The 18,339-nt window shown below is 49.7% G+C and overlaps 1 protein-coding gene across 1 annotated transcript in view; it reads left to right on the top strand.

The window, feature by feature from the left end:
* The window catches only part of LOC137432197 (xanthine dehydrogenase/oxidase-like), a 289,186-nt gene that overhangs the window by 218,436 nt on the left and 52,411 nt on the right, over positions 1 to 18,339 (top strand). Inside the window, exons 22-23 of the mRNA XM_078782947.1 lie at positions 4,780 to 4,904; positions 8,493 to 8,626. Coding sequence (XP_078639073.1) covers positions 4,780 to 4,904; positions 8,493 to 8,626 — 259 coding nt within the window. The remainder of the gene's footprint in view (positions 1 to 4,779; positions 4,905 to 8,492; positions 8,627 to 18,339) is intronic.

Raw genomic sequence — 18,339 nt, 5'->3', positions numbered from 1 at the left:
TCCCCACTACAGGTATCAGTCACTAACTAATCTTAACGTCACCTAATGTCATCTTCTAGGGCCCTATCAATATAACCTAACCCACCCGGGCTAGTTTTCACTGCCATACACCCCATAAGCTATAGCTCCTTTGCCCCACATGGGAAGGGTGGCAGGGATGCCACCCTTACCCACCGGGCCCATCGCTCACTACCAATTTTGCTCGTCCAATTTCAACAAATTAAAAATTTGCCAATCACTGCCCATCATCTGCCAATCACTACTGCCAATCCCTTGCCAATCATCAAATTTTGTTTTTCTCTAATTTTGGGTCCAAAACACTAACCTCATCACCCAGTCTACTCACTAATACCTCTCGGTGCGCCAATTCCTGTCCAAAGCCCGGCTTCGTAAAGCCAAGCCATTAATGCTGGTTGTTTTGTGCCGGCGGCTGGATGCGTCCGGCATTCGGGGCAGGGACGGGGGCTTACCCGGGCCGAGATCCCACGCACCACCTCGGCGTGGAGCCATCCAATGTCCCGATCTCGACCTGCCGGCACGTCTCAACAAAACGTGGTCGCCATGACGACCCTTCCTATCCAGCCGCCCGCTCCGCCTAGTGGAGCACGGACGCGGCCGTTCAAAGCGAGGCCCGGCACGCACCGAGGGCCCGATTCGGCTATAAGTCGTTCTAAACTCTACCCCGTCTAACGTCGATGCTTCACCTGGACGCTTACACCCCGCAGCCCGTTCCTTGCTCACACATCCAGCCGTGCCCATGCTCCTCGTACCTTTCCTTACACACCCAGGTACCCTCATTCCACTCACAGCCTTGGTCACACACCTGACCACCGAACACTGTGGCACACATTCGTTGCTCGCACACCTCACCAATACACCGCTTCGCGCCCCCTCCTCGGTCACCTCCTCTGTGACAATCACAGGTGTGCCCTCATTCGCACACCCAACCATGTGCCTCACCACCAACTCCAGCGTGCATTCCCACTCACGCTCTACCATTCCAGGTGTGCATCCTTCCATCCCAGGTGTACATCCTCGCTCACCTGTCACAACCAACTCACTCTCCTTGTCACTCTCACTACTCTCACCTCCATTCTTGCCAGCGCACTCACCCTTACTCTTGACAGCGCACTCTTTCCCCATGCACTTGTCCGTCACACACCTTTCTCGCGCACACTCTCCCGTTACCCCCTCTGTAACACTCACCACAGGTGGACACTCTTCCTTACTTCTGACAGCGCACTCTTTCCTCATGCACCCGTCCGTCACACACCTTTCTCGCGCACACCTTTCTCGCGCACACTCTCCCGTCACACCCTCTGTAACACTTACCACACCGCGCTTCCATGTGCTCCCTCGCACACGCGCTACGACCGACTCACTCTCGCCAGCACCCTCACTCCTTGGCACGCACTTTTTCCTCACACACCCCAGAGTCGGACTTTCTCGCACACCTCCTTTTTCGCACACCAGACCTGTCGCACACTTCACCAACGGCCTCTCACGAACACCCGGGTCCATCTCGACCCCCAAGCTTCTTAAATCCCCTGGCGCATCATACGCACGACCATATTGGTCACCACTTACACCGGGTCCTCTTCCTCTTCGCTTCTCCTCCATCACCTGCGAATCCCTCATCCGGTTAATGAGCACATCATCACGATCCAAACACAGACTTTGGACCAATTCTTTTATCTCCTCTTTTGTCTCTTTCTTATCCCCTCTCCGTCGCTTCTTAATTTCGCTCATCCCTTCTTCCACTTCTTCTAATTTCTGCTTCACCTCTTTTATTCCCCGGTACGTCTCCTCAAGCTCATCCTCCAAGGCTACCTTGACCGTTTCCAGGTGCGTCCTCACCTGCCGGTCCTTCGTCTCCATTACCTCTACCACCTCGTCCAACCTCGTTGTCAGTCCCTCACGTACCATCTGACATTCCCTCTTCGTCGCTACCAAGTCATCTTTTAGTTCTTTCTGTGTCGCTTTTAACCCTCCTATTACCGCTGTGTTCTTCTTTACCTGGTCCGTTAGTTCTTTTTGTCCCTCTGTTAGCTGCTCCACCTCCTGCGTCAGGTCCTCTATTCCCCCTTGTAACTTTACAGTCCCCTTTCTCACCTCCTTCTCCATGTGCTCCTCACAGTGCCTCACCTCCTCGCGCACTCCTCCGACCTCCTCACTCACACCTCTTCTGATCTCCTCTCCCATCACTTGCATCTCCTGCCCAGATGCCACCCTCATCTGCTCCATTTCCTCCCTGTGAGCATCCAGTTTGGTTTCTACCCCCATTCTGACCCCCTCTATCTGCTGCCCCATTTGGTTAACTTCCCTTTCCGCTTGGTCCCTCATGTCCCTCAATTTGCCTTCCATGGTGTTTTCTAACCCCTCTAACCCTTTTTGCATCCCTTCCATTTGATTCTCTTGAGCGGCCATTCTGTTTTCTACCCCCTCTAACCCATTTTTCACTCCCTCTATCTGATTCTCCTGGGCAGCCATTCTATTTTCTACCCCCTCTAACCCCTTTTGCATCCCTTCCATTTGATTCTCTTGAGCGGCCATTCTGTTTTCTACCCCCTCTAACCCATTTTTCACTCCCTCTATCTGATTCTCCTGGGCAGCCATTCTATTTTCTACCCCCTCTAACCCCTTTTGCATCCCTTCCATTTGATTCTCTTGAGCGGCCATTCTGTTTTCTACCCCCATTAACCCCTCCTGTATTTCCCCTAATCTATTGTCTAATCCCTCTATTCTACTCCCTAACCCTCCGATCTGGGCCCCCATTTGGCCCTCCAATCGCTCACCCATTTGTTCCATAAGGGCCCTCATTTGCAACATAAAAAGGTTCGGATCCACCAGGGGCGCTGCCACGGTCGCGGGCGTGGACGCCGTGGCCACCTCGTGCGTGACAACGCTATTTTGCGACCCTGCCGCCCTCACTGCTTCGCTCTCCTCGCGTCCCTCAATTTGGTCCTGGACCGACCCTGCCTCACTCTCCCCTACCGGACCCCAGCTGTCTTGGTCTGCCATAGCGCGACTTTCAAAATTCGGGTTTTTATTTTTGTAAAACAAATTCAAATTTCGCCGTTATAATTTCGCGCGGGAAACGCGCTCCGAATTGATTCTACTACAAATTTGGGCCTAATAAATTTAGTCCCGGGTTCGAATTCCACTCCTCGACACCAATTGTTACAGACGTGGTGGTGGATGTTATTTACCGAGCGGTTTGGTATGACCACGTCTGCACAAGTTACCCGATTATACCCGAACGTTGACTAATCGCGCTACGCTAGGTCAATGAAGGAAAAGACACACGGCTGGGATTAAAATGACACGACACCAGGGATACGGTTCTCAAGACCTCCGGAGGAGGTTATATTCGTTCGGAAGGTTAGATTACAACTACAAGAGGGACAGCAAAGGAAGATAGGCACTTAGACACAATCTTATATTATTCCCGACAGACCACAGAGAAACAGGACAAAAACTGACTCACACGGGGATTGATGGCAAGGAAAGCGGGTATTCGATGGCCAGCACAAGGTGCACCTTGTGCTCAGGGACAGGATAGCGCGGCCCAAAAGATGCAGGAGGTCTCTCAGCGCTCGGAGGTGGCTCTCTTGTCTTCTCAAGCTCGGGGCGCATCTGACCTCACATCCGGTAAGTCGCTGCGTATATCCGGCGGGGAGTGACACGCCCTCGGCTCGTTAGCTCCGCCCCAGATGGAATCGGCTCGTTGCTTCTCATTGGGTGCATGCGGGGGGGTTACCGGCTCCGCCCTTGACGAGGGGCTGACAGGGAGCCCCTTCGTGGTAACCCCGTGGAGCGCATGGTCATGGCGGCTAACCGAGCTGGTGGGAGGACGCACACTCCCCCCGCGCGCCGTGGTTGTAGTTGTTGTTGTAGCTGTAGTTTTTGTTGTTGTTGTAGCTGTAGTTGTTGTTGTTGTTGTTGTTGTTTGGGGAAGAAGATGGAAGGAGGTATGGGAAGGTCCTAAACTCACGACTGGTGCCATATAATCACATTCTGGTGCAACGAAGTCAGAATTAATGGAAAGGAGTCCTTAACTGACATAGACTAAGAATAACTAGCAAGATGTCCGAAAGTTGTCTACGTGAGATGCGGTGGACCTGGGCACGACATTTAATGGGGGATAAAGGGGAAGGTCGGTTCTACAGAGTGTTGTTTACAGACAATGGGACTAGGGAATGGGGGATTGGGGATAGTTGGGGAGTATTGGGGAAATAGGGGAATATTTACAAGCGGATATGGAGGCCAAATTCCATATTCGCAACAATATATATATATAATTTTTTTTTTTTTTGCCCCAAACACTAACAAGGGTTAATGTTGGGGGAATTTGAAGGAGAATAAGAAGGAGAAATAAGGGAACTGTGGAAAAAAAAAGGCTGAAGGTGGTACGGAGAAAAGACAAGTGAAACAACGTATGTGGACTCGGACGAGGAAAAATTAGGGCTGAAAACACGGCACGAATATCCGACGAATTCTTCCAAATTTGCTCAAGTTTTTAAACAAAAATCAAGCTGGAACCATGCAGAAAAAACAACAACAAAAACTCGACAAAACTACCGGGAGTACTTAACTTTGAGGAAACTTGACAGTCAAAAAACGGCCAACCAAGCTCAAGGAACTGGAAACCGGAAGTCAATCCTTGTCAAAAAGAGTCATCTAAATGCATGTTAAGGTTGATTATTGAAAACTCCATTGATAAGCCCTTGTATCATGGCAGATCGTTTGATATGTTATCAGTGCACCTTTTCACTCTAGGTGAGGTACGCCTAGGTGGGCAAGAACATTTCTATTTGGAAACACATGCAGCTATTGCAATTCCAGACCTGGAGAATGGAACCATGGAGATCATATCAACAACACAGAGTGTGAATTTCGAACAGGTAAAATAACGGGTTATCAAACATGATATTAAACGATAAGCTGGTGGTTGGTGATGTGCTGGTGTGTGGCATGTTAGTGTGTGGCTTTACGCAATAGGCACCTTTACGTTGTGCGAACCCAAAAAACATTCGCTTCACCACCAAACCAGTACAGGGAATGTCACACAGCACAACATGTAGTTTTGACATGATACACATGATAAACACAGCATATTGTGCTTTGTTTGTGGAAAGTTGTATGTTTGTGCAAAGTATTATATTGTATTTGTGGAAACATATTGTGTTTGTGAAAAGTTTCATTTCCTGGGTTCTAAGACTGAATTAACTGGAGAACGCAGAGTATAATTTAATGGATGGGTAGAATTGGGAAAAACAGCAATGTCAGGATTCACAAAGATCTGGAAAGACAAAGATGTGACAATACAGACCAAGAGGAGGCTGCGGAATGTTCTGGTATTTCCAGTTGCAATGAAAAGGGAGTCATGGACAGTAAGGAATGGTACTTTGCAGAACACATACGTCCACCAGGCAAAACAGTTTATGATTTGTATCCAATTGAAAGACCGGATCTGCATCTGGACCTTAACCAAAATCGAATTGGCATGTTCATGTCATCTACCCTACTCATCGACCAAGTTTTGTCATAATCCATCCATAACTTTTTGAGATATAGTACTATAAATCGCTTTTGGCCTCATCTCTAAAGGTGAAGAATCACTTTTGAAATTCTAGTATCCAGAACCGGATCCAGATCTTCATGAAAATCTAATCAATTCATCCTCGTCATGCACCCAACCTGTCCACCAAATTTCTTCTGAATATGTCCATAACTTTTTGAGATATTCTGTTCACAGACAGACAAACATACAGACAAACGGGGGTGAAATCATAACCCCAATCCACCTTTGGTGCCACAGGTAATCCCAAGAGGGAACCTTGTTCACGCAAAAACAGCGATATTTCCTATAAAGTTTTAAACCTCACCAGTAAATGAGAAGATTCCTGAGTCGTGACAAGTCGTGTAAAGTGAGAAATAAGCACTTGATTATGGAGTGGCACTGGGTGGCGGTCGTGCAAACGACGATACCAAACTGTAAACACGAGGTCCAGCGGCCAGCGCTAAAATCTGGGGCAGGGGACATTTTCTTCAATTTCTATCGACGGGAACTATTCTTGAAGTTATAACTTGACGGCGATGACAACTGTATGTTACCTGACTGTACACTCAGTATCATCCCATTTCAACCTACCTTACAGATCTACTAGTCTTCAGTAAGAAAGAATAAGTACATAACATCCTGTACATAGACAAAAAATAAAACCTTTTATAAAAAGCTCGCGAAAATAAATTTTAAATAATTTTTATGCGCCTGGTTCACGGACCCCCTGAAGCCCATCCACGGACTTCAAAGGGGTCCGTGGATCACAGGTTAAGAACCCCTGCTCTAGATGGACGAGTATGTCAAAGCGAAAATGGCACACAAGATATGTTCCAGTTTGAAGAGGCAGCTCCGAAGCAATACGAAGGCTTCACCAAGCTGATCCAAGAAACCGGTGTCCTGAAGCAAGCTGTGAGAAATCTGAAGCTAAACCAGGGGAAGCCGTCAAGGAAGGAAACAGCAGCGGAACAGAAAGCCCGGATGTCCAAGGGCCATGCATCCTTGCTGGGTGCCTTGGTGATGTTCTTCACAACATGACATGAGGATCTGCAAGTGGTTTTTTATTCTGAATATGTTGGAGGAAATTCCAGCAGCTCTCACTGTTGCTGGCCACGAGTAAGTCGGATCTCCTGCATGCGCTTGGATGTGATCTTTGATTGCTACTTTAAGGAGAGTGTGAAAGGAGTGATAAGAGACGTGAGAGGAACCGGAATGAGGCAATGCATGACAAAGAAGGTTCGAATTCAAACCAACTTTGCAGTGTTCTTGAGAGACTTAACAATAAGGAAGAGTCAAACCATCTACTTACCACAGCTGGTCAAACCATCTACTTATCACAGCTGGATCCAAGATCCAAATCCCAACACACAAAGGCCTCTTCATCACCTCTTCCTCATCGGTCATCCACATTAGATCAAGTGTCCAGATGGAGGTAAACTGTAATTGCGAAGTGGCAGACAGCTGTATTATGGTCCACCTCATGAATGTGGTCTGACAGGGGACGATTTCTGTGAGAATCCGAACAGGGGACACTGACGTGGTGGCAATTATGTGCAGTCAGTACATTCGGATAGACTTTGGATTTGGATCCAGTTCATCACTGGTGAAAACCTTATTTGGATCAACATCGAAGAGCTCTGCGATTCTCTGGACCGATGGTGAAGGCTCTCCCTCTCTTCCATGCATTCACCCGCTATGATGTTACATCTTCCTTTCGAGGAACGGGCAAGGTGTGCCAACACCTTGAATAGAACCCCTGGTTCACCGAAGTGTTGCGGCAGGTGGAACACTTCATGGAGGTTGAGGCGGATTGTAATCTCTTTGGAGAAATCCAGAAGTTTGTCGTCAAGGTGTACGACTCAAGAGAAGAAGATGCACACGACATCAACATCTTCAGGAAGAATGCAGTCTGCCAAGGAAGTAGGGATATGTCTCAAATTCCTCCCACAAAAGACGCCCTTCTCCCATACACAAGACACTCCATATTTCAGGCCAGAATTTTGATGTCCTCTGTTGAACAATTGCTCCCAGAAGTGTCGCCAGCCAAGTTTGGGTGGAAGAAGACAGAAGTGGGTAAGGGATGGGCACCGCAGTGGATCATGAAGCCCTCTCTCTCTAAAGTGGCAAAGGCGTTTATCCAATGCGCTCGTAAGATGGGGAGTGACACAGCAAGGTGTCGCTGCAAGAAGGAAGAAGTGCGGTGCTCGAACCTCAGCCTATGCCCTCAATGAGGCTTGCACATGAATTCCGATTTTTCTTTCGTTGTCTGAGAATATGTTGCAATATTGAAACCCATACAAAAATTAATGAAAGTTTGGCAAATGATGAGTTTTGCTCATTTCTAAATAACTGATTTATTATCTTGTTTGGTCTTGAGAAGAGCTTTCATATGACACATCATTCTATGTAAGAATCGATCCTTAAACATGGAAGTTGATGCACCCGTCTCAGAGGGCACTGGGGGACAAAGGGAGAGCCAGGGGCATAAGGGGGCAAATTTGTTTCGTGTGTTTTGAGCCAATTTGTTTTTAAAATCCTCAAGAATACATTTCTGAAGAAAAATCACTTTTGGCACAACCTGTAATTGTCCCATCGTCCTGATCCTCCAGTAAAAGAGAAACTCAGCTGTGCAAACTCTTGGCGTCACTGCTGTCGACACAATGGTTGACTGTTGTCAACTTCAATACACTCAGTATGCTATATTGTGTTTTTTGTTAAGTGGCCAACCTTCCTGTTTGCTTAATTTTCAGTATATTATGGTGTCGATTGATGAATTCCATTCAATAACACCCGATTATTATATTATGCCCAAGCTGTGACTGGATGTTGGAATGGTAATTGAGTCTGGATCTTGGAAGTACCAAGTTCTGCCAGAACATTCTCACCTCTTAAATTTTCTCTGCCTTTCTTCCCCCACATTCCCTAACAGCAATCAGTAGCAACAGTTCTTGGAATCCCTTGCAACCATGTGAAATGTACAGTGAAACGACTTGGTGGAGCATTTGGTGGGAAGGAGACAAGGAACGTCATGCTGACCACAGCCACTGCTGTCGCTGCTAAAAAGTGTGCATGGTTTGGGGAATTCTGTATAAATTATAAGGAAATATATTATAGAGAATGGAGAAATCAACCGGTGTTGAAAGAAATGTTGAGAGAATAAGGCAGAAAAGAAAAGGAAAATTGAGAAGTGAAATAATGGGATGAGGAAATGGAATAGTGATGTGATAAGAAGGTTCTAGTGAACATGGAAAGCAAGTGGGAATGTGAGAGGGGCGCAGGAGGACTGGTGAAGTAGAATAAAATGAGGGATGAGCGTGATCAGCAGGAGGGGTGAGTGGGATCAGGAGGAGAGGTGAGTGCGATCAGGAGGAGGGGTGAGCGGGATCAGCAGAAGGAGTGAGCGGGATCAGGAGGGGGGGGGTGAGCGGGATCAGGACGAGGGTTGAGCGTGATCAGCAGGTGGGGTGAGCGTGATCAGCAGAAGGAGTGAGGGGGATCAGGAGGAGGGGTGAGCGGGATCAGGAGGGGTGAGCGGGATCAGGAGGAGGGGTCAGTGTGGATCAGGATGAGGGATGAGAGGGAAACAGGAGGAATGAGCAGGGCACAGTAGGAGGGATGCGTGGCGCAGGAGGAGGGGTGAGCAGAGCACAGGAGGAGGGGTGAGCGGGATCAGCATGAGGAGTGAGCAGGGATCAAGATGAGGGATGAGAGGGAATCAGGATGAGGGATGAGCAGGGCACAGGAGGAGGGGTGAGCGGGATCAGCAGGAGAGTTGAGTGAAGATCAGGATGAGGGGTGAGTGGGGAGCAGGAGGAGGGGTGAGTGAGGATCAGGATGAGGAGTGAGTGAGGATCAGGATGAGGGGTTAGCGGGGAGCAGGAGGAGGGGTGAACGGGATCAGCAGGAGGGGTGAGCATGGTTCAGGAGGAGGGGTGAGCGGGGATCAGGATGAGGGATGAGAGGGAATCAGAAGGGGGGATGAGCATGGTTCAGGAAGAGGAATAAGTGGGGATCAGGACGAGGGATGAGAGGGAATCAGGAAGAGGGATGAGTGGGGATCAGGATGAGGGATGAGAGGGAATCAGGAGGAGGGGTGAGTGTACTTGATATACACTATTATACAGATAAGATGAGTCTTCATGTTATTATAGGTGTATGAAGGTGTACATCATGTTATTACAGGTGTATGAAGGTGTACATCATGTTATTATAGGTGTATGAGGGTGTACATCATATTATTACAGGTGTATGAGGGTGTACATCATGTTATTGTCGTGTGGACGCTCTGTGAAGACAGAACGTCCACAGATGGAATTGAGCTAATGAGGCGACAATCAAATCAATGGCGGATCAAACGCGAGAAGCGGGGGATGGGGGCAAATGCCGCGGCTTTCCTTCACGACCCCGACGATGTATTCTCCCTGTGGAAAATAATTCACATGAAACGGTATTTAAGTGCAAAAGAACAAGGCTTTATTGCCACATATGCCAATAACAAGAACGCGCCGGTAATTAAATGTCCTAAATCGAGACGTCCCCACACCGACTTCAGATACAAAACAATGGAGGAATGCAACAAAGAAAACGTCGTGTTAGCATTCGTGTTTGGGCTTATCTGTCTGGATGTGGTCATCAGGAATTGTCCGGGATGGTCAGCTCCAAGAGCAGTCGTCCGACCGCGCTCCGGTTGGCGCGAACCGCTCGGGCGTTGGCGCGAACACCCCTCGCTGCACGGTCCGTCCCGCGCCACACAGCACAGCACGCAGGCACCAGGAGCACGAACAACAGGGGAAGATGATTGTCGGCGCTGGTCTCTCCACCAAAGTCCAAAGGCAAGAACAGGTCCATGCACAAAAGACGGCAAGAAGGGAAGAGAGGCAGAGGCGAAGAGAGAAATGTCGGTCTCCACTCTCTTTTATCGGATGTCCTCCGTCTTCCCTGGCGTTTCCTCCTCAAACCAATGCGTCGTTTCTTGGTAGTCTTTCGCGCCTTCCGCCCTGATTGGCCATGGTGTCCATCGGTTGGTGGCCAATCAGTGTGTCGCTCCTTCACCTTCCTTACCCCCAATAACGAGGAAGCTTGTTGTCCCTTCCCCGACCAATCACGGAGAAGCTTGTTGTCCCTTCCCCGACCAATCACACGTCCTTCCCTGCTCTGCCAATCGGTGGCATGCTCTTTGCTTGCCCCTCCCCTGGCCAATCACGAGTCCTCCCTGGACGTGGCTCTCAGCCTGCCTGGCCAATGTGTGTTGCTGTGGCTGGCTGCGGCCCCATCGGCGGTGCCCCGATCTGGCTTCCTGCCTCTTCTTCCTGTAAATCTTATTGTGTGAGAGGGAAATTAATTAATGTGTGCAGCTAAGGACCTAGCTAAGTGTGTCTATAAGAGTGCATTGCCATACGGGACAATGGATTGATCACCAGGTCTGACACACAGGGGAATTATCTTAGTCGCTATTCTACCTATCACCGGATCATCCTCGTATGATCACAGGTACACACTTGATCCGACAAACCGGGCTAACAGGACTTATTACATCGATATCGTTCTAACTCGACAGACGAAGCATGATACCTATTCAGGTCTACCTAAATCTATATATTCCCCTACCCCAAACTTCATAACACAGCCCCCCCACCCCCTCCCCTGGAACCGTAGCCCCTACTGTCGGAGGTTCACTGCAGGCGCTACCATTCCAGTCTTAGCACTTACTGTCTCACACTTAATTAGCCTATGAAATAAATCAGGAGGGCTGTGGGAAGTGAGCTGAAGCTACCTACCTATGCTCCTCAACATGCTAATCCCCTTAACAATCATGCAGTCAAATATTTACAATGATTAGAATTCGTTGTTCCTGCGGAGGGAGGAAACAAACAACACATGCAAACCTACTTAACCACAAACTTTACCTTACTCAAAAAACTTGCAAAATTCAAAACTCTAATAAAACATTTGTACAAACCCCAGTCTAAAGATCGCATCCCCCGGTGGAAGCCACAAAACGCAACCTTACCTGCGGGGCCATCCGAATGCACCCCTAAATTTCCGCAGGCCCTGTCCTGGTGTTAGAGGTGAGTGACATGGCTCAGTGGATTTCGCCCACATTCATTCAACACACACCAATAACCACTCATACACATTCCATAAATCCTTACAACACTAACTCAATAAAGGACATACGTAGTGTGTTCAAAAAGTATCCGACCTTTGTTCATAAAAGATACTCGCATCCAGATAAAAATTTTTTTATAATAATCTCGTTCAAAGTAGTCTCCTTGGGCTGCCACACACTTCTCCCAATGGTTCTGCCACTGTCGGAAGCAGCGCTGGAACGCCTCTTTTGGGATGGCGCGCAGCTGGTCCATCGCATTCCGCATGATGTCTTCTCTGGAGTCGAAGAAGACGGTCAGCATGACTTTGACATTGCTGCGGACCTGCCTTGCTTTTTTTGGCCTCGGGGATGTTGGATGCTTCCATTGTGATGACTGCAACTTGGTTTCTGGGTCTTACCCATAAACCCAGGACTCATCGCCAGTGATCACTGTGTTGAGGAAGCTGGGATCGCTGTTCACAGTCTCCAGCATGTCCTGTGCGATCTCCAAACGGAGTGGCTTCTGCTCAATCGTTAGCAGCTTTGGTACGAACTTCGCTGAGATTCTCCTGAAGCCCAAATCCTCCTTCATAATGGAATGAACGGTGTTGAATCTTGCGGATCGTTTCCACTTGGGAATCGCCAAGCTTTACACAAAATTTGATGCAGTAGCATTGTTCAAGTTTTTCCGTCATTTTGTCAAAAACGAAAATCCGACGGCGCTCACTTACATGTCCTCACACATCGGCGGTCTGCCGTCGAATGACAGCTTCTGCAGGTGGGAAAAAATTCACGCCTGCGCATTAGGATCGCCTACATACGTGCACCAATCAACGCCTCCCTAGCTTCTTTTTTTTTACGCACGAAAAATAAAGGTCGGATACTTTTTGAACATAGTATTTCACCCCTCCCCTTTCAGAACCATGGCATTGATGTAAAAAAAAACATGTGTGTGTTGCTCTCAACTAGGCAGCGGGGAGGTACCGCACAATCAAGATGGTGGGGGCGCTTCAGGCTGTGGTGCCCGCAGTTCAACAAAAGTCACTCGACTTACAAATTCATTGCCCCCCCCCCCCCTTTACCTCTTGGCCCCGTGACAGTCAAACAGCCCTTTCCGCCGTTACCCCGCCGGTGGGGGTCTCCACACTCCAGGCTCTGTTTTCCCCTGTTTACGCACAGCACACGGGTCGCCGGGAGTCTTCCACCCCAGGGCACCCAAACAGACTCTCCACCGACGGGCTCCAATTTCTAGTCACCACTGGCTGTCAGGGGTAATTGCCGCAGAGGGGGGCTGCAGTCATCGCTCCTCAGAGCTTGATCTGTACCTGCGGACACGCACACCTTTCACACCCACAAAATCGCCAAAACACATTTCCTCCCCCGGTGCCATTCGATTCTCAACACATTTCAATGAGAAGATGGTACAAAAAGATTTTGCCATCGCCTGCTATCATGTGAAATCCCCAATTCACATTTGAATCACATTCTAAACCATTTCCAACACAATAATCACCACTCATTCTCAGTTTCCATTCTCCACGACCACATAAAAACACCAAACTTCTACACATAAACAAACGCCACCCACAAGACACTGTGTGGCACACATTCCATCTCCCTTCACCGACCATGTCATCACTCTCACCCGCCCCCTACTCCAAATTACATGTCCCCCAATTTACATAGCAAGTCCTGAAGCCTGGGACAGTACACATCCAAACACTTACCTCAAATGCAGGTAGTTGCAGGTTGGTCGGGTCCAAGAGAGCCATCCACCACTCCTAATTTCCCCCTCACCCTTCCAATCCACCCAGGAGCCTCCTCACCCATGTAGGAGCTCAATCTATCCCCGTGAACTATCTGTGAAAGGGTATGCGGGCCCATCTGAATTTTGAAAACCACATCAGTCACCTGCCAATGCACCACCCCAGGGCCCTTCCAATGTGAGGAGTTTTGGACACACACCCTTCTTCCTCCGGGGCCAGTAGAGCCAAATAAGGTCTCCGGGAAGGAACCGAGGTGTGTGTGCCCGAGCGTCATACCGCACTTTCATATGCGTGGAAGCCAAGCCAATTTGCTTCCTCGCAAACTCGTGAGCCTTTTCTATGTTCTTTTTCAAATTGGTTGAATAGCTTTCCATAGATGCTTCACCCGGTTCCTCTGGTGATGGTCCTATCAACAAATCTGTGGGGACTCGCATCTCCCTACCGAACATCAACAAGGCGGGGTTGCACCGAGTGGTCGCATGCTGCGCGGTCCGGTATGCCATCAGTATAAAGGGGAGGTGCTCGTCCCAATCCTCTTGGTTTTCAGATGTAAAGAGGGCCAATTGTGTGAAAAGGGTCCGGTTAAACCTCTCCACCATCCCATCCGATTGAGGCCTAAGAGGGGTCGTCCTGGTCTTGTGAATTTGGAGGATCTTCTTACATCGACCGCAGGAGAGCGGATTCAAAGTTCCGGCCCTGGTCGGTGTGTAGCTCCCTGGGAATGCCAAATCGGGAGAAGAATCCCTCAACTAGTACCCGAGCTACCAGCCGGGTTTCCTGGTTGGGCAATGGGTAGGCTTCTGGCCACTTGGTAAAGTAGTCCATTGCCACCATAATGTACCAGTTCCCTTGGCGGGTGACTGGCAGGGGCCCCACCACATATACTGCCACCCGCTCAAGTGGTGCTCCTACGTTGTACACCTGGAGCGGGGCCTTGCACGCACTCTTCTTACCGCGGCAGAGGTCGCAGGATCTCATCCAATCTTGAATATCCCTGCCTGAATTCACCCAGTAGAACTTCTGCCGCAATTTGGACAAAGTTTTGGCCACGCCCAAATGTCTCATTGTCCTAGTCCCATGTATGTGCCCCATAACCACTTCCTTCAATTTGTTTGGTACAATTATCAACCAGGAAGCTACAACGCCCGTTGGTGTGACCCATTTCCTATACAAATGGCCATATTTCAACCCCAACATCTGCCACTGTGCCCAATAGGCCTTTACCTGTGCCCCGAGTGGAGCAATCTCCTCCCAAGAAGGGCTTTTGTCCTCCTCTAGCCAATGGAAAAGGGCCCCCAAAACAGGATCCTCCCTTTGACTCTCTTGCCAATTCACATCGCCCAATTCAGGTGAGGGTTGTGGCAAAGTTCGCCTGGTCATTCTCGCTGCATATAGGCATGCATCAATTTGGTCCTGCCCAATTGAATACTTGGCTTCCTGCCTATTCCAAAATTTGCACTGTGCCTCCAAACAGGGGCGCCGAGAGAGAACGTCTGCATTGGCATGTGCTTTGCCAGGCCGATGTTGCACAGTGAAATTATACTGCTGCAGCCTCTCAAGCCACCTTGCAAAAGGTCCCTCTGGCTCTTTGAACCGAAGAAGCCATTGCAAGGAGGCATGATCCACTCGGATCACAAACTCCCTCACATAAAGGTAAGGGTGAAAGTGTCCAACTGCAGACAGTAGGGCCAATAGTTCTTTGCAGGAAACGCAATAATTTCGCTCAGGCCTCGAAAGTGCCCGACTGTAATACGCAAAAATGCTCTCGACTCCCTGTTGCATTTGTGACAACACAGCTCCCAATCCTTCCTGGCTCGCATCTGTGTCCAGGATGTAATCGCCATCATCCGTCGGGTATGCCAAAACTGGGGCATCTACCAGACGTTGTTTTAAGTGACTGAATGCCTCGATGCAGCTCTCTGACCAAATAAATCGGGCTCCTTTCTCTGTCAATTTGTGCAAGGGTCTTGCAATTTCTGCGAAATTTGCCACAAATCTCCTGGAGTAAGAGCAGAGGCCCAAAAATCCTCTGACCTCCCTTACATTTTTGGGGGCGGGCCACTCTTTTATCGATTTTACTTTTCCAGGGTCAGTGGCCACGCTGCTCTCGCTAATTACGTGACCCAGGTAAGTCACCTCTCTCCTGAAAATTTCACACTTGCTTGGATTCAATTTCAACCCAGCACCCCTTAACCTCTCAAATACCTCTGACAAATTTTTAGCAGCATGTTCAAATGTGGGAGCGTGGACCAATACGTCATCCAGATAGACAAGGCATGACTGCCATGGTAAGCCAATTAAAACACGTTCCATCAGACGCTCAAACATAGCAGGGCCATTGCACAATCCAAAAGGCATGATTACAAACTGCCAGAGACCCTTGCCTGTGGTGAACGCTGTTTTCTCTCTCGCCTCTTTATCCATCTACACCTGCCAATAAATCACCAATGGTAGATGCCACCGCCAATGTAGAAAACAATTTTGAGCCAGAAACGGCATTGAGGGTGTCATCAATCCTTGGCAGGGGTATGAGTCTTTGAGTGTCACGTGATTGAGCTGGCGATAGTCCACACAGAAACGAGTGGTCCCATCCTTCTTTTTCACCAGCCCAATGGGTGACACCCAAGAACTCACCGAGAGCTCGATAAATCCGGCTTTTCCATTTTGCTCACCTGTTCTTCTGCCTCCTCTTTCTTAGCGAAAGGTAGCCGCCTCGGCGGTTGGCGAACAGGCAGAGCCTCACCAGTACTAATTTGGTGCCTGACGAGGCTCGTGCGTCCAACATCCTCGGGAGAGAGAGAAAAAACATCCAAGTTCTTACCAACCAAATTGTGCAATGTCTCTACCTGCTCTGATGTTAGGCCCTCTTCAGAGCATGTCATCATGTCCCGCACTCCCTCTGGCCAATCACATTTCCCCAAATTTTCCCCTCTTTCCGGTTGTACTGGCAAGCATGTGGATACACTTCCTCCGGTGACCTCTACTACACAACTGCATTTGGATACGATGGCTCCACCCCTTACAGTGCGAGGGCTAACGGACAAGTTGAGCAGCCTAACTGCCAACATAGGCCCACGGGTGTCTCCAAGGGTGCAACCCACCATCAATCCCTCGGTCCCCTGCGAGGACCACGACTCCACTAGCCCCAGCTGGCCAATGGGTTGAGCAACTGCTGCTAACTCCGTCATCACCACTGTCTCAGACCTGGGAGGCACGGTCACAGTGCATGGCACCTCTAGCCACGTTCCCTGCACCTCCTCGTCATCCCCCAGTCCAACCAACTGCAGCCTCTCAGTGCCCAACCACATATGACCACGCCCGAGGTCTAGTTGGCAGTCGTGTTCCACCAGGAAACTCAATCCCAGCAAACACTGATCGCACACCTCCGCCACCCATGCCACCATGTTGACCTCTGAACCACCCATCTCCATCCTCACCACTCAGCGTCCCAATATTGGTGCCATCGCCCCTGTAGCCAGTTGGAGGCCGTGTCCTACTACCCTATCAATTTTATCCCAGCCTCCAACACTCTGGTCTAGCACACTCGGATTGATAATGGTGTCACTGCCTCCAGTATCCACCACGGCCTCACAAAACTCTCCTTCAATTTTGCATTTAACCCTTAGATTACCCGTGCCAATTTTTCTGCAATTCACTACTTTCACCAAAGGAGGGCGCTTCTCCACACACTTGCCAGCCGAGCATGGCCCCGTATGCTCGGCTCATTCTAGTTTCCCAAACACTATTCCGACAGGCCCAGGCCTAGGTAGTGGTCCTCTTTCTGGCACCTGTGCACCCACTGGGGACCCCCTCCTTTCTGGGCTGTGAAGCCTGTTAGGAGGTGGTTGCCAAGGTGGTTGTCTACAGTCCCTCTGCATGTGCCCTCTTCTCCCACATCTAAAACACGTTCCCATTTACGGACCCCTCTGGTACCCAGGTGGAGCACCCATTACTCCCGGCCCAACCCGATGAAAAGCAGGCCGTCCTGATGGCAAACATGGACCAAACTGCCATGACTCACCCACTGCAAATTTACCCCCGGTCAAACGTGTCAGATGGTGGCTGATCGGACCCCTTAACATTCGGCCTATTACATAATCTGACTTCTCCTCCTGATCCCGCACCTCTGCCTGCCATACCGTCACAGGTGCCCTCTCTGATGCGCGGTTCGACCTCCTCAAAAAGGTCAATCTCGCCGCGCATTCCGCCGCCCGGTGCACCGTGGGCGGGTCCTGCAACTCCACCAGCGTCCGGACGTCAGGGTCAGGAAGAGCAGCCATAATTTTCTCTATCGCCAGCTTGTCCCACGCCTGTGCTGGTAGGTCCTGGTATGCTATCTTCAGACTGGTAAATATCCTGGGCCATCTCCTGCATCGTCTTGTTAGGCTTTTGCCTGCGATGCAGCAGCTGTGCCCTGACCAGGTCGCACCTTGCACCTGTCCCATACCTGTTGGTCAAGGCCTCGCAGATGGCCTTGCTGGTCAATATTTCCTCTGGGAATACGTTTAGCACGTCTGCGGCTGACCCCCGCAGTCGCCACCAGATTCCCCATGCGCTCCCGCTCCCTCCAACCATTGATCTGAGACACGCACTTGAATTGTGTCAGGAAAGCCTCTAGACTCCCTGATCCATCAAAATGTACGAGGGAGATTGTTTTTCCAGAGACTCTATTCCCCGATTCCTCCCTGTCCAAATCCAGCCCGGGGCCAAAACACCCCCCCCCCCCCCTTCCTTCCCTGGTATTCAGTTTTGGAGCCTCTGGTGTCCAAATGTGGCTCGTGGTGAGGGTCTCCTGGGTCACCTTAATCTCGTCCTGGAGATGCTTAACGGACCAACTCACCTCTTCCCTTAGGCTTTCTTGGACCCGAGCCAGCTCTGCCTTGATGGTATTGTCCCAGGTCTCCAGTCGCTCCTGCATCAAA

This window comes from Myxine glutinosa, chromosome 8 (genome assembly GCF_964187855.1).
Source record: "Myxine glutinosa chromosome 8, kmMyxGlut1.1, whole genome shotgun sequence".
Lineage (NCBI taxonomy): Eukaryota > Metazoa > Chordata > Myxini > Myxiniformes > Myxinidae > Myxine > Myxine glutinosa.
The sequence above is the reverse complement of the archived record's forward strand: the minus strand, read 5'-3'. Positions and strand labels throughout refer to the sequence as shown.